The sequence below is a fragment of the Ostrea edulis genome, chromosome 4, assembly GCF_947568905.1.
Source record: "Ostrea edulis chromosome 4, xbOstEdul1.1, whole genome shotgun sequence".
Classification (NCBI taxonomy): Eukaryota; Metazoa; Mollusca; class Bivalvia; order Ostreida; family Ostreidae; genus Ostrea; species Ostrea edulis.
Genome location: NC_079167.1, coordinates 79,783,904 through 79,810,229, shown reverse-complemented (window position 1 = coordinate 79,810,229; position 26,326 = coordinate 79,783,904). Strand labels below are relative to the sequence as shown.

The 26,326-nt window shown below is 33.2% G+C and overlaps 3 protein-coding genes and 2 long non-coding RNA genes across 5 annotated transcripts; 1 reads left to right on the top strand and 4 right to left on the bottom strand.

Annotated features, from left to right (window-relative positions):
- Positions 1–2,281: 2,281 nt before the first annotated feature.
- Positions 2,282–3,535, bottom strand: LOC130053866 (BTB/POZ domain-containing protein 2-like). The gene has a single exon (XM_056161494.1). It carries the CDS (start codon positions 3,533–3,535, stop codon positions 2,282–2,284), a length of 1,254 nt encoding a protein of 417 aa, XP_056017469.1.
- Positions 3,536–10,828: 7,293 nt separating this feature from the next.
- LOC130053865 (uncharacterized) lies at positions 10,829–13,552 on the bottom strand. The gene is made up of 3 exons (XM_056161493.1): positions 13,394–13,552; positions 11,895–13,244; positions 10,829–11,665 (listed from the first exon to the last, which is right to left on the bottom strand). Exons 1-3 carry the CDS (start codon positions 13,550–13,552, stop codon positions 10,829–10,831), a joined length of 2,346 nt encoding a protein of 781 aa, XP_056017468.1.
- A 2,751-nt stretch (positions 13,553–16,303) lies between these two features.
- On the top strand, positions 16,304–19,242 carry LOC125677516 (uncharacterized). Its single transcript, XM_056163855.1, has 6 exons — positions 16,304–17,234; positions 17,334–17,461; positions 17,572–17,850; positions 17,965–18,051; positions 18,338–18,581; positions 18,905–19,242. The coding sequence occupies exons 1-6, from the start codon at positions 16,370–16,372 to the stop codon at positions 19,036–19,038; spliced, it is 1,737 nt and encodes a 578-aa protein (XP_056019830.1). The 5' UTR covers positions 16,304–16,369; the 3' UTR covers positions 19,039–19,242.
- A 275-nt stretch (positions 19,243–19,517) lies between these two features.
- Positions 19,518–22,369, bottom strand: LOC130054364 (uncharacterized). Its single transcript, XR_008802674.1, has 3 exons — positions 22,005–22,369; positions 20,785–20,882; positions 19,518–19,620 (listed from the first exon to the last, which is right to left on the bottom strand). It is a non-coding gene; the product is annotated as an uncharacterized LOC130054364 (long non-coding RNA).
- A 1,693-nt stretch (positions 22,370–24,062) lies between these two features.
- Positions 24,063–25,092, bottom strand: LOC130054365 (uncharacterized). The gene is made up of 4 exons (XR_008802675.1): positions 25,000–25,092; positions 24,573–24,666; positions 24,330–24,409; positions 24,063–24,178 (listed from the first exon to the last, which is right to left on the bottom strand). It is a non-coding gene; the product is annotated as an uncharacterized LOC130054365 (long non-coding RNA).
- Positions 25,093–26,326: the final 1,234 nt, after the last annotated feature.

Sequence of the window (26,326 nt, the reverse complement as noted above, 5' to 3'; positions counted from 1 at the left end):
TAATAATTGTCTCCCCTTCCAAGAATGGGGACATATTGTTTCAGTGTGAATTCTTCTTCCGCCTCTCGTACAAAGTTTGTCTGGGCCATAACTTTTTTGTCTTTTGACATAAGCCTTTGATATTTAGTATGTGGGTATACCATGATAAGACAGTGTGTCATGACCATTGTTGCTGACCCTTGACCTTTTATTTAAAGATCAAATAGTAGAATTTTTGTGTGGACCATAATTTTTGTCTTTTGACATTGGGGCCCTTGATATTTGGTATGTAGGCAAGTTTAATTTACTCTCATATGGCCTCTCTCTCGCCTCTGGTTGGCACAGGTTTAAATCCCGCTTGCACTAGTAAGTGAGAAAGTTTCCCAGTTTACTTTCGGACGGTTGGTGGTCTCTTACCAGGTACATTGTATCTGGGTTCTCTCTTGCACCAATAAAAACTGGGCGCCACCATATAACTGAAAAATTGTTGAGTGTGGCGAAAAACCACAAAAATCAATCAACTATCATGTTTACTACACTGTTCCTTGTTAGAAGCTCATAAATACATTTAGGCAAATAATATGTACCGCAAGTCTTAATTTTCCACTTTTAAGTTCAAGATGATCCTAAAAAACGTTTTTTGAACACATAGACATATAACGGATGTCTATGTTGAAAACTATGGAAAACTGAAGGGGCCAGACACCAGTTTTAATATGATTCTTCCTAGTTTGTATACAAGTTCACATATAATTTCAAGAAATGTCATTGCCACGGTCATTTAAACAATAAAATGCTTTCATTGTTGTTTCATGGGTGATGAAAGTAGGTAACATAGCAGAAAAAAATGCATAACCTCTAAACTAGTCATCTGCCTATACTTGTTTTGAATGAATTAAACACTAAAGACAACTCTTATTCTAAAGAAAGATAACTCTGGTTATACTTCAGTAATAGAAACGTGCGGTGCTGGTTAGTAATATGTACATGTATTTTATTTAAGTATTAAATTTGTATTATTTATTTACAAGTATTTAATTGGTATATCAATACTTAATTTTAGATTATTTTAAGTTTAAAAACACTTCAAAATAACACATTATCACATGAAGACAAATTTATTAGAAACGTTTGTGATAATTGCAATAACTTTTTTACGAATTCCTATAACCCTGTTCTTGGATTATCCTATGACTTTAAAGGGACTGATTCATGCCTTTCCTCCAAATTTTGTTTTTCACTTTAGAATAGATAATTAAGATCTACAGTCCAATATGTTTTACAAGGTTTCAGAAAAAATTAAGGCTATTCATCATGACGGAAGCTTATTATAGGGATTTTATTATGTGTTTTGAAAACAAAGATTGCGGTGTGTTATTGTTTACGGAGTTTTTAAAGTAAATGGATATTGGTCAAAGTTTATTATATATATATATTGCATCTGGGGTATACTTCAAGTAAAATATGTCATTTAAAAGTTAAAATTTGTGATTGTACAAAATGAAGATGCTTTAAATTACAAAATTAATGTTCCAATGGTTTGCTAGTTTACATAAAAAACTATAGTCTTTGTTTACATCAATCTAATTAAAATTAGATGTTAGATCCGCTCACATACTCGCTACACTTAGTGTAGCGAGTATGTGAGCGGATCTAACATCTAATTTTAATTAGATTGTGTTTACATAACACAGAATCAAAGCTAAAATATTGCTCTTATCCTTACATTCTTTTGGTTGTCAACATAAGGCCAATTCAACTTAATTGATAGATTATCATCCCCGCCCGCCCCTCAAAAATTGGCCCGTCCGAATTTTTTTTTTTTGCGATTTTCGGAATATTTTCATGTCCGACTCCGGTATTTAGACTTCTTGTTTACATTTCCGGTATAGGAACGTGAAAAGTCATACGAAGAAAGTAGATTTATATGGTTTTCTTAATTTCTCGCGTTCTTACAGACGTAAATCTTGAAGAAGTTAGGTATATTTCTGTTATATCCTTAAATTAAAGCTTAACCTGGAATTAGTGTATGAAAATAGCATAGATTGATATCCATCTGCCATTAAATGATGCGGATCTGTTGGGGAAAAAAAACCTCATTTGTCTTTAATATTTTTCTCAGAAAATAAAAAATAAAATCCTCCCACCCGCCCCATACTTTTTGCTGACCCTGGATGATAATCTACTAATTAAGTTGAATTGGCATAAAATGAGCTATATTTTTTATTTTCTTTCCATCCAAAATGAAAAATATTTCTTTTGAAAAACATAAACCAGTCCCTTTAATACATGTTAAGGTAAATTACACTTGCTTGAAAATAAGTCTTTTAATTTGCCCAGTGTGAACGTTGGTGTGTCCACATCCTGCTCCTGAAAACTTTACTGTAAGAGTATTATTTTCTCCCAAGACAACTGAAGTACTGGACAGACCTCCAACTCCATAGCTGGTTGGACCACCAATGACTTTCAGGACTACAGTGTACACTGCATCTCTAAGCAGGAGCAATGGTGTAGGGAACAGAAGGTGAATACTGGAATAATTTGTGCATTGTTCTTTTGATTGTGTTTTAACCAGGAGAGTTTGTCCATTTTCAGTGTAAATCATTGCAGAAAAGATGCCACGTGCCTCTATTCTACCATACACAACAAGACCTTTAAGTTTCATATTTTCGGAATTGATGCTGAAAGAAATTCTGTCTCCATTTAAGGTATTGTCCACAAGCCATGTACTTTCAGAACTGCAATTCATAAAACGATGCACAACTATGTCATTGCAAGTTATACTCTGTCTTTTTTTAATGTACCGAAGGGGGAGCGTGTCATCTAATGTGGACAAGTGACGCATAACTTGAAGTGAAAAGGCATCTTCGAGGATAGCTATTGTTGCTATTTGGTCAAGGAAAAAATCCATGGACATCCTGCCAAACCTTACATGAGGAATCACTTCCTTCCACAAGATACCCTTTCTTTCTTCCTCCCTAATGGTACTTATCCACATGTCAATGTTGCGGAAAAGAAGCTCTTCATGGATGCTGAGACTGTCTCTTGTGATGATATCCATCAGCAATCCATAGGGGATATCCAAAAAATCCTCTGCAACCAAACCAAGAATATCTTCCAAATGAAGATCCACAAACTGAAGACATTGTGCCTTTATGGTTGCTATTTGGTTGTTATGGGCTATTGTAAGGATTTTTAGTGAATTTTTAATGGAGATGCTTTCCTGCAGGAAGAGAATACATTCTTCAATCAAGCCTTTCACACCATAATAGTCTGCAATTTGGTATATTTCCTCTATATTTTCAACCGAAATTTCAATCTGAGAAATGTACAAATACTCTATCATGAATTTTGTGACATCTGTAGAGTGTATGTCACAAGTAATGACATTGGATTCTGACTCCCATTTCTCACTGAGCCGTGCTCTAAACCAATCTGAACCCAAACTTAAAACTATTCTAAGGGCTCGAACTGTCCCATCTTTAAGTTTGATATTTACATCACAGTGAAGCTGGTCCCTATAAGATTCAATCAGCTTATTGCCAAGTGCAGCCATCACAATTCTCTGAAAAAAGTTATTTTGAAAATTAATTGATCTTATGTGATAAATGTTGATTGTTATATATTACATATTTTCTACTGTTCTATTACATCTAGGTACATTTGGAAATTTTATAACTAATTTCAACATCTTTTTAAAATTGGGCAATACATATATGTACTCAAGTTTTTTGTGTCAGTTTAAGAATAACACTTGGGGATCACTTTGCACACTGTATCAATCTGTTACACTTTAAATCTTGGATATTGCTAGAGGTAGGAATTTGATATTTTGCTCATGTATTGCTTTGAACAAAGCTTTTGTAAATGACCAGGATTACCGACTTCATGACCTGTGACCTACTTTTCAGAATACTTCAGTGCCGATATACAGTTCATGTACAATAAAACTTGTCTAAACTCAATGTCGTTCTGAAATCTTGCCTAATATGATGTTAACTTCAATTCCTTTCTGTAAATTCCATTGATCAAAATGTCTAATTCAGTGTTTTCAATCCGGCTAGTTGCTACTGTTAACCAGTGCTGTCCAGATAGACAAGTTTTACTGTGTATATTTGACATTTTAGAGGCAAGTCTGTATTAATTAGCATATACACAGCTTGCCACGAGAAATTTTGGAAAGTTCCATTGCCACAATCCAATTGACCTTGACCTTTGACCTTTGACCTAGTCTTCATTAACAATGAATCTTAATTTAAATTGTCTTTTGGGGTTTTGAGAAATTGTGATAACTTCCTACATTAATTAGATGAATATGACACTTGACTTTCACCAAACATTAAATACACAAACTGAAATTCATTCCAATAGTTGTATGAAAATTTTATAGGAGGACAGTAACGACAACTCTTTCAAGGATTGTTGCATAAACATGATTGAATAAATTAACTTTTTTATTTTTAAGAATCTCAATTTTGTTACTCATTTTAGCTCCAAGAGTGGGGAATCTTATTTTTATTTAATCATCACACTTTATGATGTACTACTCTATAGTGGTCTGACTATCTGTGCTGTTTTTTTTTCTGTGCATAAATTATATTGCTTGTATTCTAATAAAAGAAATGAACACCTTTAGCTTCATTTATATCTTTTAATGAAGGAGGTGACACATGTATTCTTTGGAAAATCCTCAAGCCCCTGAGTTGAGACACCCTAAACTATACTCTGGGCACAAGTTACAACTTCAATGTATATTACTTTACATGTAGTTTAATTAAATGAAATGCAAAAGACATGAGACATCATGCACAAAACATAAAAAACAACATTGTTTACAAGTAAACAAAAGCAATTTCATTTTATACATCTGATGCATAGCATGACCTTTTGTAATGGTGTTCTACATGTAAATTAGAAGTCAACAACTAAAGGCAATGTCTACATAATGTCTACATAAATAATTAATCTGAACCAAAAAGATTTTTACATGCACCAAACATTTTATCCTTTACATTCAATGGTAAAAAAAAAGTATCCTCTATGAACTAAATTGCTATCACATTTTATGATCATGTTCTTGAAATTTTGCCATTATATTCCAATGTAAAATTTGTGTACCAATTGTGGCCCCACCATATCTTTAAGGATCATAATTCGCCAAAGTTTCATCAAAATTGGTGACAATACGTGGCAAGAGTTTAAGTGGTTACAGAGAATAGCTCTTAAACTTTACTACATTGGATTGGTCCAGTGGTTTAGAAGAATTCCAAAATATGAAAAGTTAACAGACAGATGGACAACATGTAATCAGAACAAGATGTGTTTGTGAAACACAAATGCCCCTGATAATGGCCACTTCCAAAGATGGCCAATGTCACAAGGACAAATATCTTGGTACCAGTAGAAAGATCTTGTCACAAGAAATGCTCATGTGCAATATGAAAGCTCTAATATTAACCATTTAGAAATTAATGACCAATATCAAATTTAAACGTCAAGGTCACAGGGTAAAAAATGTTGGTACACATGTACCTACGGAAAGGTCTTGTCACAAGGGACACTCATGCGAAATATCAAATTTTTAGCACTTACTGTTCAAAAGTTGTTAGCAAGTTTCAGACAGAATTACAGACAGAAAAAAAAACAGTATGTCCCAATAAAAAATATTACTTTCATCTTTTATTCAGGTGAGCAAACAAAAGATCAAGAAAAACAACAGCTAAGACTGACAATTACTCTCAACACCATTTGTGTTAATATAAAATACAGTAATATAAGCGTGTCTGAAAATTATTACAGTTTAATTTACTATTTGCTGCATACAATTGCTCAGAAATATATACAATTCACGGGCAGTAGTCCAGTCAGTTATGGTCTCGGGATGTGGCAGTTCATAAAAATCCAAGATGGAAGAGGCAACATCAATAAAATGTTTGTCAATCTCCTTATAATTATTAGTAACAAGTCTCTGTAAATGAGGGACAATATCTCTATCAACCAGATGCACATATTGTGATGAACCTAAAAAAAAAAAAAGGAAGAGAGAATCATAAGTATAAAGTTTCTATAATAATACAATAAGAGGCAGAAGGACCTTGACAGTCACCTGAGTATAAAGCAACCATGTAAAGGATCCAAGGAATGTCTAATTTACTTACAAAATAGTGACAGATGATGTTGCCCCAAAACAAGAGGAATAGGATGATCAGGGATCAACAAAATTCTTAGTCTGGTTATTATCAGTTACAATCGAGCATAATTCTTTCATTCGATTTATCTATCAATTATACTATTTACAGTGATTAATTATAGTTGAATAACAAAGGGGAATAACTTCCCTTACAGCAGAGTAAAATTCCCACGTGATCGTAATAGAGCCCCACCTTAACAGAACCCCCAATTCAGAGCTTGCTCATCATATCTGTGCACTTGTATGAATTAGTTTGTTTGCTAAATACCTAGAAGGTGAGGAGCTTTCAAAGAATTAATGCATTCTCAATATAAGATAGCTCATCATAAATAGAGCCCTGTCCTAATACCAGGGGCGCGTTTTACAAAAGAACTTGCGACTTATGACAAACTTTACACACTGGAATTTTCTCGTTTATTGTAAACTAGACCATTCACTGCAATGTAAAATAGTGAAAAATAATGCTGAAAATTAAGTCTCAGACACGTTTTAATTTATTCATTTAAAGTTATAACTGTGTGTGTAAAACAATTTAAAATTTGCGAATTTGTCGTTAGTTGTTTTGTAAAGCAGGCCCCAAAACTCCAACTTGGGGTCATGAATTTTCACAATTTTGGTAGAGGCCTCCTTGTTCATCATTATAAATCATGCACTTAATTTGTCTGCTAAATATACTGTTCGAAAGAATTTATGCACTTTTACTCTATGATCAATAGAACCCCTGACCATGGGTCCATGAATTTCACAATTTTGGTAAAATGTTCATTGCTTATTACAATCATGAAAATAGTTTGATTGCTTCATGTCCAGTAGACTGCAGGACTAATGAAGATTTTTTAAAGATTGCATTTACTTTGATGGTTGTTCTGTTTCAATCTAATTAAAATTAGATGTTGGATCCGCTTGCATACTCGCTACACAAACATCTAAAAACATCCCATAGAGGGTCACATCAGAGGTCAAATTCGGTATCACTCTAGACTTATCGGCTTCAACAAACATTCAATGATTTTGCTAGCGGTGATTTCATTGGTCAATCGAATTTGACCTCTGACGTGACCCTCTACGGGATGTTGTTAGATGTTTGTGTAGCGAGTATGCGAGCGGATCCAACATCTAATTTTAATTAGATTGGTTCTGTTTTGAACATATTTTATGGAATGAATAAGAAAGATTGGAAACAATTAGTTTATACAAATGACCGGTTCCTCTCCTTAAATATAACAATATGTCATTCAAAATGACACATAGAAATGTAAATTTAACATGTGATATACGTAAAAAAAAAAATTCAATAACATAGCAATTTAAAATCTACAAGTTTCATCAATAAATTTGTGGAAAGCACCAAAAAATATTGTTATTAGTTTGTAGAGGCAAATTTATATCACCCCATAATACAAGTTTGTGTCAATTGTGACCAATTCATCATGAATATACTTGTGGTTAAAATGATTATTTTTAGCATTTGGATCTTTTTACAAGCAAAATGATAAATATCTTCGCATTTACCTCATGAACAAAATGGATTATAAATTTGTTTGGATGTTTGTATAGCATTGACCAAAAGAAAAATAAGTCGGCTGATTTCTGACTTGTGTACAGGTACTAAAGTTTTTACAGTATGAATTAATTAAAAAGGCTTCTCTTGCTTCTTCTTTTAATAAATTCCGATGCTTCACAGTATTTGGTACGATGGACTTTTTGAACAAGTATAATTTAGGAACAATAAACTGTTTGGGTACTATATTTTGATACATTTTCATGCTTGCTTGGGAAAATATTACTCAAGTATTCCAGAACATCTCCTTTGTGAATTTTGAACATAGTAGTCATTTTTGCAATATAGCACCCGGAGTTTAAAGTTTTCCAACCAGTTTCCAATTAAAGTATTTCTGTAGATGCAAAAAATTGGGGGTCCTGTTCAAATTCGAGCAGCAGCTAGTTAAGCTTTTTCAAGCTTAATTTCAGCATCTTGTTTAGAGCAGCCATCCTAAACAACAACAGAGGCTTATTCAAGCATGGGTCTAATAAATGTAACTACAATTTTGAAAAAAAAAAATTCTACTCAGTTTTTGTTTTAGTTAGTTTAAAAGCCCAAGTTTTTTTATAAGCATTGTTTACAATACCATAAATATAATACAGACCAGCTAAGGTCTTGTTCAAATAATAAACCTAAGTGTCAATTATGGTTTTAACCCAACCCTCAGGCCCTGGGGGATCATAAAATTCACAATTTTTTTGTTCCCCTTTATCAATCGATGCAATGAGCAAAAACTGGAAGAAAATGATTCAGCAGTTCCAGAAGAAGCTGGAAATATTCAAAAGGTTTTGATCAACCACACCAATAAGGTGACCTAATAGTGTGCCAGCAGTGCATTGTTCTCCAACATTATAACTTTCAGATCTAAGAAAGTACTACCCTTCCAAGGATGTCCAATGAACCAATTTTTGCCACAAAAATATGAAATCATTATTACCAACTATTTCTGGATTTTGATACAGGATTTCTGGGATTCCTGGAATGGTATCTCCCAATTTCTGTCGTCGAATTGAGTGGTTATTCCACAAATCCATTATCTCTTTGATATCTTTCTTTAACATTGGAAGATATACATATTGTATGCATAGTCTAAAAAAAAATTACATGCATTAAAATTAAGCAATACATTTTTAAAATGAGTTTGTTAACTATTTCGTAGAAAAGTATGGGCCATCAGTTTTTCCTTACATCTGCTAGTGGATGCAACTTGAGGTTCTGTAACATTTTTGTCACACTTCTGTATTTTCGATATTTCTAATGTATCGTTCAAGTGCATGTTCATGCAAAAGAAAATTTAAGGAGGTACCTATTAATCATGCCATTCAATTACTCAAAGGGAGGAAAGAAGTCCATACCCTCTCAAATCAATAATTCATGGCATATAACAAGTGTTACACATAAAATTTAATGGTTTATAAAATATCTGTAAATAATTTGAAATTTGTCCAGTGGTTCTTGAGAAGAAGTAAAAAATGTGAAAAGTTTACAGATAAACAGACAGAGGAATGCTAAATAAAATGTGATCAGAACAGGTCACTTGAGCTTTCAGCTCAGGTGAGCTAAAATACATGGCCTTCCTTTCACTGCACATGAATTCTGTCAAATTTTACAATGATGATGTCATGTTATGATGCTGACAAGTGCATTGTGATCAATGCATTTACATGTACACATATACTTGTTTACGCCTTGCTGTCCGATATCATCTAGCGACAAACCTAAATGCTTGAGGTCAATTTGGATGGTTTTCAACACTCTTAAACAGTTTAAATGCTAATTAATATATTTTTACCATTTCAAGGTATTTTTATTTTTGCACAATGTCACAGTTAAAATTTTTCATATAAATTAGGCCCAACCTTCTTTCTGTAGTTTTAACGGTGATGCATGGCACTGACTAAATTTTTCTATAATATTATATTCTCAACAGATTACAACATAATATTACTTGTACCTGACAAGCGTTTTTGAAACACTCAATGCCCTGACTGTGGATTTCTGGGAGTATCAAACCCTATAGACTTATCATTTCTCAGATTAAGATAACAAACTGTTATTGACCTTGCACCCTGATTAGAGGCCAAATACTATACTAGTGTGGGACTCATCCATTTAGTATTTATATTCAGTAAAGAATAGTCTCTATATTCTATTTGTAGAGAAACAGTCGATTTCATATATGATATATACTTTCATTTATATTAAGGTACCTTAGCAAACTAATCTTTAACTCCTGAAACTCCGCCTATTATTATAGTTTGAAATTGATGGTGAAGGTTAATGTTACGCACAAACTCAATTATATTGAAATGTCTTTGCACTGTTTTTAATTCATCCAAATTTATTTTCTTACAAATACTAGTACATAAGAATAAAATGTTACAGCATTTTAACTTACACATGTAACTGAACTTAAAGTACTATACAGGTACTTACATTTGTAATTGATCCCCTGTCTTCAACAGGTCTTCATATACCAATCCCTTTTAACAAAATTATTTCCATATGTTGAAATAACTAACAGTACCCGTACGAATTCTAGAAACGGAAACCAGTTGGTTTCAACACGGAAACCAGCTGGTTTTCAGGCGTAATACAGAATTACGTCTCAGAACCAGGCGTACATGAGCAGGACACGTAATCCTGCTCTTTCTAAACATGGATTCCGTGTCATTTTCCGTCTCTTGGCCTGGCGTAATACTTTACACCAGGCGTAACTTACAAACATGAGGCGTAACTTTGGACTTCGAAAAATTGCTGAGACGTAAATTTGGACTTAGAAAAATTGCTAAGACGTAAATTTGGACTTAGAAAAATTGCTGAAACGTAATTTTGGACTTAGAAAAATCTGAAAGTCATTTAGGGAGGCATAATGACAGATAGTAAAATAATTTAGGAATTAATGTACCATGATCAGATTTTAATCTGAAAATATTTATTATGTGCCAGTTTTATTGACATTAGGACTGTTTTAAAAAAAAAACATTTTTCTTTCTCTTAAATGAACTTTATTCTGAATTGTTAAACCAATATATTATTAAATAAATGACCATTAAAAAAACCTCTAACCTTAAATTATCAAAATGATATACACATGTACTTTCAAAACAAAGCAATTAATCAGATTCCAGTTTGTTTGGGAAGAAACACACATATCCAACTTTCTTTGATTTGTCCAGACTGGTAAACATACAACTAGACTGAATGTTTTCGATGGAGATTACTTTAAGTTTGTTTGTGATTTTAACACTGAGCACACAGACTTTGGTGTTAAAATTGTTGCACTGTAAAATTTCTACCATTGCAGCACATTTATCCTCATCATTTTTAGACAATTGCAGAAAGCAGCGTACACGTCCAAATTGAATACCATCTTCATCCAAGAAAGAAATAGTAGAGTTATCTCTTTTGGTCATTCTTTTATAGTCAAGGCCATATACAATCATTTTTCTAATTTCGATCCTATTAAAACTTGGAAATGTGTCCTGCGTTGGAGCTTCTCCATAGTATGATGACACTGCTCTTAATTCCTGGTCAGAGAGTAGTCTATTTTTTATGCCTCCGAGTACATAAACACCGTAATATATTTTACTGCTACGTTTTAGGTAGTAAGGGGAACTAATCAGATCATACAATTCCTCTTCTTTAGAACCTTTTTTGATACATTTTTGTCTTAGCTCAGGTAATTTCTGAATAAATGAAATTCCTGTTGTTATCTGTTTGTCTATACTTTGTGTTCCTCTTATCATTTTCAAAAGAAATCCGTTATTATTCTCAAATGAAAAACAACTGCTAGTATATAATGGTCCTAGGTAACGGACACTGTCTGCCAGATGAAGTAACTGATGTAAATTTAGAGTCATGTAGCATTCTTCATAGAGTTCTGAAAAGTTTTCATAGAAGTTTAATAATAATTGTTCTGCATAGGATAAATCTTCTTCTGTTGAACCACACTTCAAAAGAATATGCATAGCATTCACCAGTAACAGGTAGTGACTAAACCTCTGGCTGTCAAGTACACCTTTCAATACAACTGCTCCATAAAAAAAGTAAAAATGATCTAAACTCTGAAGCTTTCCAATACTTTAGTTCAGAGCTTATGGATCTTGGTAGCCTGGATATATCCAAAGTTGGATGCACAAGTTTTAGTTTTGCATCAACTGCACATACTAAATGACAAACGCTAATTTTTTTCTGAGCAAAATCAGGAGAGAACCACAATCTTAGCATTAGTTTTTGAGTGCCAAGTGCTACGCCGTGCATGTAATCTATGCAGATGCCATGAACGATGTTAAATTTTGGTAGAATCATTAGCCATGATGGTCCTTTAATGCCATTGATTGTTTTCTTCTCTTGAACTGCCCTCTTAGAATCCTCTATCATTGACTTGCTAGTTCTTGGTGGTCCTTGTGGTGATTCTGGGACAAATGGGAAAACGCGAGTATGTCCTTTTCCCACTTTTGCCGTTTTTCCTTCTTGCAGACACTTCCAGCAACTGTATGCGCCATTGAATTGATTGGAGTTGCACAAGAGACTTCTTGCTGGAAGGTCTGCTGTCCCACATAAAACAAATGCTTTGCATAAGAATTCTCCTCTACAAAGAGCAAAGCATTTAATACCATTTGCCAAGATTTTCATTGAATCCACGAATGGTTTTAAAAAAGTTGCCATGGAAGGTTTTTGATTTCCGAACCAAAGAGCTGCTAAGATCATATTTTCCTTCATCATTCTTAAAGTGTAGGGTAATTCATTAATGACAAGATATATTGGCCATATTGATACATTACTTGATTTGAAAACTGAAGCTCCATCTGTATTAAATGTGAAGGAAATGTTTTCTGAATAATTCAATGGTCCATCATTTTCTAAGTAAGATTTGTATAACTTTCCATCATAAATGTCCTCATAGACTCCATCACCGACATTTCTTGTAAAGCGTTCTTGTAATGATTCATAAAATCCCTCTTGTGAAAATAGATTAGACAGCTGATTAATCACTGGTATCTCTAAAAAGTAGTTACTTTCTTTCTTAACTGGTGCACGACAAAATTCATTAGGACAGATTTCTTGATTTTCAATGGCTCCTAAGCATTGTTGACAATAATGGTGATGAACAAGAGGATTTCTAAGTTTTCTGAAAAACTGCTTGTATGCATGCAGACTAGTACATAAAATGTGCTCTGATGGTAATACAAGTGAAATAATGCTCAAAAGTTGCTGAATTCCATCTCCTGTAATGTTGTGCTTTGTGCAGAACACTGCAAGTAGTAACATAAATGTTCCAATTGAAATTGATGCTCCTGGAAAAACTGGTTGGTGGTCTTGGTCCTCTGAATCATTTAAGTCATCTCCCTCTGTTACGTCATCAAATTCACACCTTTCCTCGTCTGAAAGTTCATCCATGCTGTCCTCTTCTTCATCAGAAATATCGTCACATGATACAACCAACTCCTCTGTGTCAGCAGGATTTTGTGATAGGAAACTTCTGTAATCGATCCAGGGATCTGTCTGATCCTCTTCACACTTGGGTTTCTAGATGAAATGTTTATGTAAAATGAATTAAAATTTATTCATATTTATAGTCTTAATAATTCATTTACAGGTATTCACAGATTATTTCTTGCACTACCGTTAAGTTAATCTATAGCAACGTATGGTTCTATAAATTTTGTTTAACTTACGTCGTTTTGAAAAGCCACACCTTCGCATTCGTCGTTTAAATCTACAACTGATTCTGTCACCTCCGGTTCGTTTTCCTGCAAAGTGTTGTCATATAAAGAATTTGATGATTCTCGATCCCGATAAAAAAATATTCGATCCCGATATAAAGATAGTGCCATTTATAAATAAATAAATATTTATGTATCCGGTATAATTCAAGATAACCGATCTTCATGAAATTGAATTCAATAGTAGACTTACTGAGATGTTTTGTTTCTTTCTGCTATTATTTGATGCCGCTTCAACACACACCAATGCCTCCTCATTACAAAGATCAGTATATTCCGTAGTCTGTACATGTACGTCATCTAAATTCAATTCATCATCTGAACCATCAACTTCGCAATCTTTAGCTAAAATTTCTTTTTCTAACGAACGTTTCCCATAAGGACCTTTCTTGGTTTTTCTCGGGGGTTCCATCGTTACAATAGTGATGCTGTACGCTTGTGAACGGTGTCACACCGGTCAAACAATCAAAGTGTGTTACTCTGTTATAACTATCGCATTTACAACAGTGAGGCCCGTGATAAGGTGATATTTCCAAAAAAAACTTTTGTATACGTACACACTTTTAAAAATCTTATTTGTTTTACATTGAATTCGAGAACAATAAACATAAAAAAATATTTAAAAGAGAAAAATAATCTCTTTAAAAGGGTTACACTTTCAAAATGTGTTAAAGCGTACCCCCGCCCCCTTATGACTTTGGAGGGGATTGCTGAAACTTGATAACCCACACTATCCATCTGAAGCCCGCCTGTGTCAATTCAAATTTATCTGGCACCGAGAGAAAGTATCGCTGAAGTTTTAAGATCATATAGGCTGTTTATACTGGATTAATTCGAAAGATGTTTGCGTGCATCTATTTTGTTGAGGATGCGAGTTTGACAGTTGTTGGAAAAAACGACAAAAACTTGACAATAGAGACAGAATTTGCGGAGAGAGAGAGTCTGTATCGATGAAGTGGGGAAAACAGACATACCATGGTGTCATAATCAAAATCAACGGTAAGCTTGAAATTTTAAGCATTTCTTAAAATCATCATTTTAAAACCATTCAGTATTCATTTGGAAGCATCATTAAACTTCTATGTCATGCCATCAGTGGTCATGAGAATTACATACGTATATAGCAGGATATTTTATACATCTAACCTTGGCGCACTAATGGCGGTATAATTTTGCTTTGATTTCAGCTTTTCGTGAAGTCTTCGTGTATGACAGTGAAAAAATGTATTTTAAAAATTTATTCCAATTAATTATATTTTAACATTCGGAGACTTTGTGTAATGTCCCTTCCTCTTTTTTTCTCTCGGACGGATGTACATGATTTCGGTGATCATGGTGATGGTCTCTTGATCCGCTCCCATATGATCATGGCCACGTACACGTATTTACTAATGTTAAACGTAATTATAGGTTATAGACTTTGTATGGGAAAATATGACGACCGAGTTTTTTGGCGCGTACACGGACCGAGCTTGCGAGGTCCGTCCGCGACAAAAAACGAGGTCGTCATATTTTCCCATACAAAGTCTATAACCTTTTTATTATATACTGTCATAATTTTGGAGTTTCACTAATTCCGTTTATTTGTTTATCTTGTATGCATGCTCAGCATTTATTGCTCTATATTGTTATCACAATGGGAAACGGGATATGTCTGTCAGCGTCCTACACTAGTGGTCGCCGATGTTCTCATGGGAATATAAGGGTTCATTGTTTATATTCCTGATTAAGGTTAGCCATTATCGGTGCTTTATGGTTTTGGCTGGAAACCTTGAAGTTTGAGGGGCCGGGATGTTTCCGGGCATATATCGTGTGATATATGTCCGCAAGCTTTTATAGAAAATAGAGGAGATGAAATTGAAAGTATATAATAAACACTGTTATTTAAACTGGTAAACTAATATTAAAGTTAAAAGTATACAATGTTGGATTAAGAGCTTTAACTGATACTTGGATGCATACTTCAAAATTGTGAATGATGTAGGAGAAGTTTGAAGTTAACTTGATCGGGCTCAAGATTACACATACACGTAATCCGAGTAATCGATGCTAATGGCAGAAGCTTAACTGTGAAAAACGAGAATCTTCATAGTTTTTTTTATCACTGATGACAGGCACTTATATCTCTCGACTGCCTGTGGAGAAAGTTAAGGTTAACAAACAGATATTAGAAACCGTCATCAGTACGTAAGAAAACATCATAATCATTAGTAACAACAAAGGGGAGGGGGTGGGGGGCTTTTATAACATTTTAATCATTTAGGCCTATTATTATTTTTACATTTTGAACGAAATAAAAACAAAACAACATTGAACATATTTAAGGTAAGCAAAAATTCGGGTGCAGAATTAAAATATATATATATATATAAAGTGACCCGGAACAGATATGATGATATTTTACTGTATTTCCAAAACATAATGACAGTCTAAAGTTGAACATTTTGGACAACATATACCTTTGAATTGATCATTGAAGAATAGAATTTTAATCATCAGGAACAGGCACATAACATCTGTTTTGAAAGTAGTGGAAGGGGCGATTTACAACTTACCTGAAAATCTTTGACAAGCAAAAAAAAAAAACAATAAATATATATATATATATATATATATATATATATATATATATATATATATATATATATATATATAAACAAATAAATAAGGAAAATTCCAAAGGTCAAAAATCCTATTTCGTTGGGGGGGGGGGCTTTTGTAAACAGTTTTTCTTCACATTAACATGACCCCTTTCAATACACAGGGGGGGGGGGGGGGGCGGCTTTCAATGAATATTTTTATAGTAAATTAACAGTAAAACTTTATCTTTAAAAAAAAAGAGGGGTGGACAGCCCCCCCCCCCCCCCCAAGCCTGAGGAATTTATAAATAAATTCAAATACGTGCAATTTGATAAAATACTGGAAAATATGCTACATGAATCTGCCTTTCTAGCGAAAATTTTTTGTGATGTATTTATTCATATTTTATTTTTCTGTACTAATGTAGACAATGAGGAAGAACTTACAAGATTTGCCAACCAGGCTTACAGCAAATTATTGAAAAACTTGGAGGAGAAACCAAATGATGTTCCTGAGGGGCTGTTCAATTTCAACTTGGACACAGAAAAAGCAAAAGGGAAGAGAACCAGAGTCCCAACGGACAAAATAAAAGAAAGTAAGGAACAAGATGAAGAGTTGAGTCCTAAAAAGAAGAAGAAAAACACTGAGAATACGAAAGAGAAGAAACAGGAGCTAAGTCCCAAGAAAAAGAAAATACAAAGTCAGAAAACTCCTGCCAAAGAAAGGTCAGAGAAAAAGAAGATGGAGGAGGCAGCAGCTCAAAAGTCAGCTGTGTATCTGTCAGATGTGCTGACTCAGTTTATTGATACCACTGAAACAACAAGGCCCAAGTCTCCAACTGACTTAGTAGTATCAGCCGGTACAGGGAATGAGGAGCTACAGGACCTACAAAATCAGACCTCTAGTCAATCATTGCAATGTTCCACTCAGCCACTTTTATCCACAGTGCAACAATTGATACCCTCAACACAACAACTGATACCCTCCACAAAGCCACAATTGCAATCTTTCACACAACCACTGCTACATTCCACTCCACCACCTCTGCTCTCCACACAGCCTCTTCTGTTCTCCGCTCAATCATCGACGTCACTACCTCAACTTCAGCCAGCGTCTCTCACAACCACCCCCAGCACTTCCCTATTGGAAACTTGGAGTTTGTGCAGACAAAGCACGGGGACCAGCATTGAGGAGAACAGCAAAGGAATTCCAGGTATTAAAATTTATTGAAATCTCTATATCTTGATGGTTGTGTGCTATGAAGCATTTATGTAATTATGAAGATAAAACTTAGTACTGACTTTATTTGTAGTTCCATCTGCTGAAGTTTTGCATGTCTTGAGAGGGTTGCAGAGAGCTGATGTCCAGCATTTCATCACCAATGTTGTTGAACATTTTGAATCATCCAGCTGTTACCATGTTGGAAATGAATGTTTCGAGGTAGTTATGAAGTGTCACTCACATATATATACACACAAAGTATGTATACCTGAAGTACTATAAATAGATTTTATGACCATGATACAACTATAAGTATATTTTATTTACAGACTTCTAACAACAACACATGGGCACCCAATAGTGAGCCATATTGGGGTGTAGAGGAGTCTGATGAGCCTCAAGTACTCTCTCTTCCTCAAATATCCCCTTTGAGGAGGTCACCAAGAAAACGACAACGCGCCACATTGCTTCCCCTATCAGAAGACCTTCAAACACATGAGATACCTTCTCAAAAGTCTCCCTTGAGGAGGTCACCAAGAAAACATGCTACCACCACCATCCTTCTACCTGTAGATGATAACAGCATTTCATCACCTGGAGAATCTGAGGTCAGATCATAATTAAAAAATAAAAACCTCAGAATAAAGTATTTGTGTGATACACATTCAATATTTGATATATTTATTATATGTCTGTAAATTATTTATTTTCTTATTATTTAGACAAAGAAACAGGCCTCCACTAATCCTTCTCCAGAAAAACCAAGGGAGACTGACAAGGATATTTCCTCCCCTGGAAGAGCTGAGGAGGTACTATTTTTATGCCCCCAAATAAAGTATTGGGGATATATACACTGTTTGGTCTGTCAACTCAGAATAATCATAATATGAATTTAAAGGTCAAATTAGAACACCCCTCAGAAATTTTGCTTTATTTGCCATTGTTCGGTACTTTCTGTCTTTTATTAACATACTTTGATTTTCTTAAGATAATAAAGTTCTACCCATATTATAGAAAAGTGAACAATCAAATTTATTTGATTTTCTGTTGTTTTTAACACTCATAGGTCAGTACATATTCATTTTTCATTTATAGAATTGTGGAATGGTGACTTTACTCAAAACCTACCCTGAGGTTTTGATCAAATCAGAGGCCCTGCAGCATGCTGTAAGGTTAGCACGGAAATCTGGCAAACCTGGATATACTCTATGTTATAACTTGTTGCCAGGTGTTTTCAGCATTGAAGAGATTGCTATCTCTAGGGGCCAGGGTCTTACAAAACCAAAAGAAGGAGATCTTAGGAGACCTCTCAATAAAGATAAAGTTGCTGCTGTCAAAGGTATTATACATTACTTATTAATTTGTTCTCAGAGTAGCTAAAACTTGTAACAGTAATGCATTTAAAATTTATGAAAGGCCAAAGAAAAAAATTATGTTTCTCTTTAGCATGGAAAGATACGGGGGTAGGTTAGGAAAGCTATTTGGCTTTCAATGATGGGGAATTCCCTTACAATCAAAGTTTGGATATAATGTTTGATCTTTATGTAATGCAATAATTTGTTTTGCTCTTTTTGATGGTGATCTCGTTAGGAAGAATGCAAGTGTGTATCTGAATATTGTTAGACCTCGACCCATTAAAGCATGACTACATTTTCCCTTCAGGTTATACCCTTCGCTGGTGTAAGAAAAATGAAAAAAGTGATCCAAAAGACCAGGAGTTGAACAATGCCATCACAGAGCAGGTCTCTCATTGTAGAAAAAAACTTAAAAAGGAACAGCAAGAAAGAAAAAAATGAGATTCATAAAAATAGCTCATTGTGCGATTCAAGATAAGATTCATGTACATGTATATAAAAATGTACGCACTTATAGCAAGGTGTCTGACATGAACAATTTTAATAATCATAATTTTTATTAAATGGGATGTATTTTTTATGAAGTATACTTGAATGATATTTGTGTCCTTGAAAGCTTTAAAATCAGCCTTTGAATGAAATTTTATGCAGATTAATATTTAAATATTAATCATGGTAATCGTTGGAGTACGGAGTTGTTAAAAAACTACTATACATCACGGTGTCCGGAAAAATGCTAATCTTTATAGGATTCGCCTATTAGTCGGATGTAGAGTTTTGGACCAATTTTTATCTCCCAAAAATCTGACCTATAGGCGAGTATATACGGTATATATCATTAGCTATTAAGCAAATATACTTAATATTGAATGAACCTCATACATTAAATCAATGCCATACTCACCTGATTTGAGGTGGAGCTTCCCAGAGTTACTGCATTACGATTTCTTTTGAGAAAAGCATGAAAAGTGGAAATAATTCCATTTTCAGTGCCTGGATCAGCTCTTAATTTTTGAGGACAACCTTTTAATACAAGAATAAAATTCATACAGATTATCCTTCTTCATAAAGAAGTAATATCATTTTTATAAGATTTTTTCAATGAAAGGAATTTTAAACCAAGATTTGATTTTATATTATTTTTCACTATAATTATATTAGATATCCGAGGTAAAATTCTTAAAGAATAAATGGTTGAGACTTTCAACTCACTTTGACATATCCATGGTATTCGAGATATGGTACATGTATTTGAGATAGTGGTGTCAAAAGTGATGATTTTTTAATAACGGTTTACTCGCTTACTTTTCCGATTGAGTACCCAGTTACTTGGATGGTTTTCAGTTTGCCTTTTAACATTGAGTAGTGAATAGTTACTGTAATACAAGTATTATGTAGTCTTCACAATTTCTGTACAATCATGTATTTATTCTATCATTTATTATATTGGTACAAAGAAATTTGTTTTGGGGATATATCAATCAAACAAAAAAAAATTTTTTTTTTTCAAAAAATACACATTTTAATGGTTGGCTATTTTGCATGTTTATTTATTCTACGTCATATATTTTAGACTTTGAGGATTTAAAATCCACCATTATATTAAACTTTTTCCTGTTTTTAAGGTCTGGGACAGCAACTTGTTATCCTGTAATGCTGTCAAGCACTGGTTTAAAAATGAGGTAATTATTAACTCGGTCTTTAAAACTAGTATAAAATAAACTGAAGAACCAATCAAAGCAAACCAATTTAATTTGGGATGTAGAAGTTCAAGACTAAACGTAAAATGAAATTCGTTAGGTTGCATTTAAAAGCAAAACATGCATGTTTATAAGTAAACTTCTTTAAAAGTTATTTACTATGTAAAATGTCTATACATCTGAGTAACTGAGTTTCAGTTTTAATAACCGATACTCACATTGTTTGTCGGTTAACCAGTTGACAACACAAATATATACAGTGGCGTCTGTTTAATACAGACGCCAATAATCCGGATTCCCCACTTTCGCAACGAACATTGTAACAGCACATAATTCACTTTTATATCTACCAATTATATGAAAGGAATGCTTCAGCCATCTAGATACTTTATTATTGTGGATAATTTGCTTGGCAACACAAGCATCTAGATTAAATGTAATGCATATAGATATATAATGCAGCGAGAATGGTGAATATTGCATTTACCTTTCAGATCATGTACAGCATTCAAATAATGTTCAGCAATAACCTCAGGTCTCTTGTTTGTTATATCTGCCTCAAGCCATATTAACCTCCGAGAAAATCTATTGAAATAAAAATATAGAATTTCCAAAGTACATATTAAATGTATTTCTTCAGTGAAAATAAGAAATATTAAATAAGGTAAATGTATCAACTATCAACTGCATAATAGGGTCAAAATGCTGGAATTAGACATGCATAATGATAGTTTTACCAGGTACATTTACATTGAAAGGGTGTGTGAAATTAAATCTGCCTTCGTGGCAACTAAAAATTGGAAACCTACCAGGGAGGGAGAAGTAATTAAAGAAAATTCATACAAATGAGATAAATTTGTTCAATAAATGGAATCAAAATATTTTGAATTTTTGAGTAGCATGTAGGTTTATTGTCAAGTATTATTCTGAATATATCTGTCAGTTAATATTATACCTCAGAGAGTATTCCAAATACATATTTTCATAAAGGGCCCCAAATACTGCATTTCAATAAATTCCAATGGAATTGAAGTGTTCAGTTGCTAAGAGTAAATGCATACCAAAAGAACTTTTCATTATCATAAATTAGATTTCTTTGTTTTTCAAAAAAACAAAAAATATCCAAAATTTACCTACAGGTAAGGTGACGATAAACTTAAAACAACTTCCAAGGTTAATCTAATCCATTCCAAGAAATCCAAATTAGTATACATTTTTATTGAAGTTTAGGGAATATTTATTATTTTCTCACTTTGAAGTTCAAGCTATAATTAAACATTCCCTAAATATTCTGATTCTACTCCTTAACTAGAGGCACTGTGAGCACTGAGCTCACAAAATGATACCCCCACCCACCCCCAATACACAAATATAAATTAGAAAGTCCATGTTTTCCCCAACGGAAAGCCAAAATATCTGTCCGATCAAAACGTAAAATAGGAGATGGGTACTCCCAATGTTTTACAAAAAAAAATGAAAGTTTCCTTGTTTTGCTATGGGAAACTTCAAATGTCTTCCAATCGAAACAAAAAATGGGAGGTACACCAGCTAAAAAGGATTCTGTGAAAGTCTCATTTAATTTTATCAGTGATGGTGGCAGATAACAGATGGGTACTCCCAAGTGTTACAGACAGAAAGACGTACACCCCATCACAATATACCCCTATTTTTCATGCAAGGCCAAAGGGGTATAAAATGAAAACTTACCCATCAATACAGCCATGAATACTAATTCCATATGGCTTAAGTTTGTCATATCCATCTGTAATGCAAAATAAAATTAAATGAACATTTGCATGAGCACTTATTATACTTTGCCCCATGCATAGTATTATTAACTAAAGTCATCACTTTGTGCATAATATTTCTGTACAGTTAGTACCAGGTCCATTTGTATATGGATCAACAGCAGTATATGGGAATTTAAGGAAGCTCTATAAAGACAACTGAGAATACTATTAGAAAAAATATGTTTGCTTATTGATAACATGCTAATGAAAAATAAGGGTGTAATGATATTCTAATTCATATCTTAGTATATCATGACACATAATGATACTGGGACTGTATCAGGATATGTATCACGGTGTTTCAATTTTAAAATTTCCAAAATTTATTGTATATTTTGCAGTTTCTGTTCTGAAATGAGAAATTCTTTGTCATAATTTGAAAGGATAAGGTGTAGATTATTTCTTCAATTCACAAATACATTATAAAACATGTAATAGGCTCTGAACACGATAAAACAGTAAACTTAATTAAAGAAAATCACCTTTAAGTTTACAAACAAAAAACATAAATTACTTAAATTGTAACACATTGTGAAACACAGGTACATGTACAGAGAGTACAATTTTGGAAAGTGGTAAGTTTTCTGTGTATTGCAATATACTGGTACATCTTTACAAACTTATCTAGCAAGCATGCAATTTTTGGGATTTGATGGGGAAAAGTGTACATTTAAGGTCAGTCAGGTAACCACAAAATATATTTTTTCTTGGACCTTAAGACATTTGAGGGACTTTGAGAAAATTGTATCATATGAAGGTGTAATTTTCAATTTTGGGAACTTGCCATATCTTTTCTGAACAATTGTTCAAGAGCATTGAAATATCAATGTATAGTATAAATCAGTTTTATTGACAATCTATACAATAGTGTTTAATTTTCTTTATTATATTTAACAACAAAAGGAAAACCAATTTAACAGCATAAAACTACAGTGGAATTAGAACTATTAAGTGAGCAGTGTTTAGAGCTTTCAGAACATTAAAAAAGTTGCTGTCATTTTGGAAAGGGATCTACCTATATCTGTGATTTTTTGTTGCTTGTTATCAATAATGTAATGATGTAATAGTACACATTAGGAGAGAATTATCATGTCACACTCTGATAATCTCTGAAAATAAAGACAACTGAAATTGATGAACCTTTTCTCTGAAAACATGTCGAACTTTATCTAATATATTACTCAAATTGTGGTACTGTGTAGTAACCTTCATGTGGAAAAGATTATAAATAAATTCAATTATACTGAAAAATATCTTTCAAATTAGTAAATATTACAGTGTCTTATAGTAAAAGCAATTTTATTGAAAATGTGACATGTCACCTGACAAGACTGATACAACTACTTGTTTCTATTTTGTTTTAAAACTAATTTGTTATTCAAGAACTTTAACTTTCTTAGAAGGCTACCGAAGCAATATTAAAAAATTCTAAACAAGCTCATGTTCATATTCAAACCCTTATCAGTATAGCAACACAATTTTTCTTCATATTACTAAAAACTAAATAAACTCAAGATCCTTATCCCCCCAGCTACAAAATTAATAACAGCATGTTAGACTTACTCAAATGCCATACAAAATTTGGACCCTGAAAATATAATTAATCCTATTTGAACATGATTTTCCCCTCCAGTAAATTTATTAATTAATCTTATTAGTGACTTCCACACAGTGGTCAATGCATGATTCAGGATCATAATATCTAAATAAGAAAAATTGAATGTGAACATCCACAATACCATGTTTACAGACATTGACCTCTATTTGTTATCATAAACATGGCGGATGTGGCTGGTCAACAGAGGATGCCCACTCACTCCTTTTAGGCACCTGATCCCATCTCTGGAATTTCCAGGGGTCTATGCTTCAGACCCTCTTCACAGATTTGTATTGTTTGCAGTTTTTTTTTTTTGATCGATCACTGTTCGTTATCTTCACCTTTTTCATTCCAAAGAGTTTAGATAAATTAGAACGATCCATTTATTTCACCTTCATACCTTACTGAAGTACTGTCTCCTTCTCAGCCTTCTCTGTTTTCTCCTTTTTACACCATCTTCATCTAAAATCCTCACAATTTCTCTTGAAATACATCTGTTTTATGTAAGAAAACATCACTCTTACAAACCACAGTAATCAAAAACAGTATATGTTCACATGAATTTTCAATTTTTGGGGCATAAAAACCATCCTAATCCATGTTTTACATTTTGTAGTTCTAAAGGTCAATATATCAAATATATACCTTGTGATATTCAAATGATATTTCATTTTCAAAGTCCTTCTCAAGTTTTCAGATCCAGAACATCCATTCTGTACTTCTGTCTAACATTATAATTGCCTTGTCAGATCAAATGTTTCATTTTAATAAACTAAGCTCATTTATTTTAAATATTAAACTACTAACAGATGTAATGTAACTTTATAAGATTAATTTTTAAAAAATCAGCAATAGCTTGTATCAATGTTAGTATTTTTCCTTTATTACCTGTGCAGTTCTAAAAAGTACGTCTAAATTGATGTCTACATGTCTCCGCCGTAATCCTAACCTGGGAATTATCCTCCTCTTCAGACAATTGTAACTATAACATTATATGCTCAAATAATAAGTACATTGTACAAACCGGTGCTTCAACATTTTTCTAAATAAACAGTACACAATTTGAATCATAATAAATATTTATCAAGTTAAGGTAGAACAGATGATTCATTTTACTTGTATCATGGTACAAAAATAGAATTTTATATCACTGATAGCCCTATTGATGATAATGATGGAGAAAACAGACATCAGAATAAGCCAGTCTACACAGATGTATACATTTAACCCTCACAAAGTCTACAAAGTTGTCAAATCCTTTCAATTTTTTTTTCAATTCACTAGAGTTTTTAAATGATCATAATAAATATAGTACCTTATATTACAATTAAATCTTCTTTGGATCAAATAATGTATGAGTCTGTAGCTAAAACCTTTGAAGAAATAATCTTTGATCTTTTCAATCATATCTGAAAAGCACAGAAATACCCTTAAGGCTATAGAAAAAATTCTTCATTTTTAAGAAAAGCATTCCTTCTTACTTAGAGCTCTCTATATTCAAATTCCAACTAAAGATTACATTACAAATTCTTCTTGGAGTATCAACAATAGATCAGGAAATATAACATGAGTGGACTTATCTCAGCAGAATAAAGTATAAAATTACTGGGAATTTATAATGATATATCTCTTCTGAATTTTTTTTATAACTGAAATACCCCTTCTTGCAATTTCTTTAGTGCAGATTCAGAACACCTACCACCATTAGTGTTCATAAATCCTAAACATCAAAGTAAAAATTTGCCATGGCAGAACTTCAAATTATCCCTTTAAAAATATAACATCTTTTAATACTAGATCATGATCTTATCAAAATTAAAGGCAAAACAATGACTGGTACTAGTACCAGTAGTTGATTCTCTTGAGCAACTCTGAAATGGTGCCTGGTTGTAGATTAAGATATCACATCTCATCACCAATGGTCCAACATAGAGCCTACTATGACATTATGCACACAAAGTAGTTTTATCTACCATTCTACTTAATAATAGCAAACAACAAAACATAAAATAGTAATTCCAATCCCCATTTAAGGTGGAGGTATTCACAGGGTTGGGCGGTTAAAACCGCCCTCGGTTTTAATCAGCGGTTTTAACCATCCCGGTCAATACTCCCTAAGTGGTCAATACTGGTCAATTGAGATTTAAACTGTCCATTTTCCTATTTTTGTATATTTTTTGCAAATATAAATTAAGCCTTTTCATTATGATATATGGATCAATTGGTTATCAATAATTTTCATTAGGTAATTAGATGTAATTTCATAAGTTTAATATATTTGGTTTGCTGAAACTGTGATCATAATATCTTCATAACTATAAAAGAGGGTCACATATAGCACAACTAGACAATATGATCTGCTTATACATGTACCTGGACAGATTAAGAATAACAGGTAGCTGGACATTAAATAAACACAGTGATGTAATATGAATTGGGTGACAGATGCTGTAGATAAACAATGTATTGCAATGTACAGAGCAGGAGATGTACCTGAGTACAGGAAACAGAGTTGACAAGTGTTAATTAGCATACTCCTGGACCAGAGGGGACCACTGAAACATTTAAAATAACCAACAACACAGACTATAATGACCAAACAATTTTCAATCAACCAGTATTGACCACCATTGACCAGTATT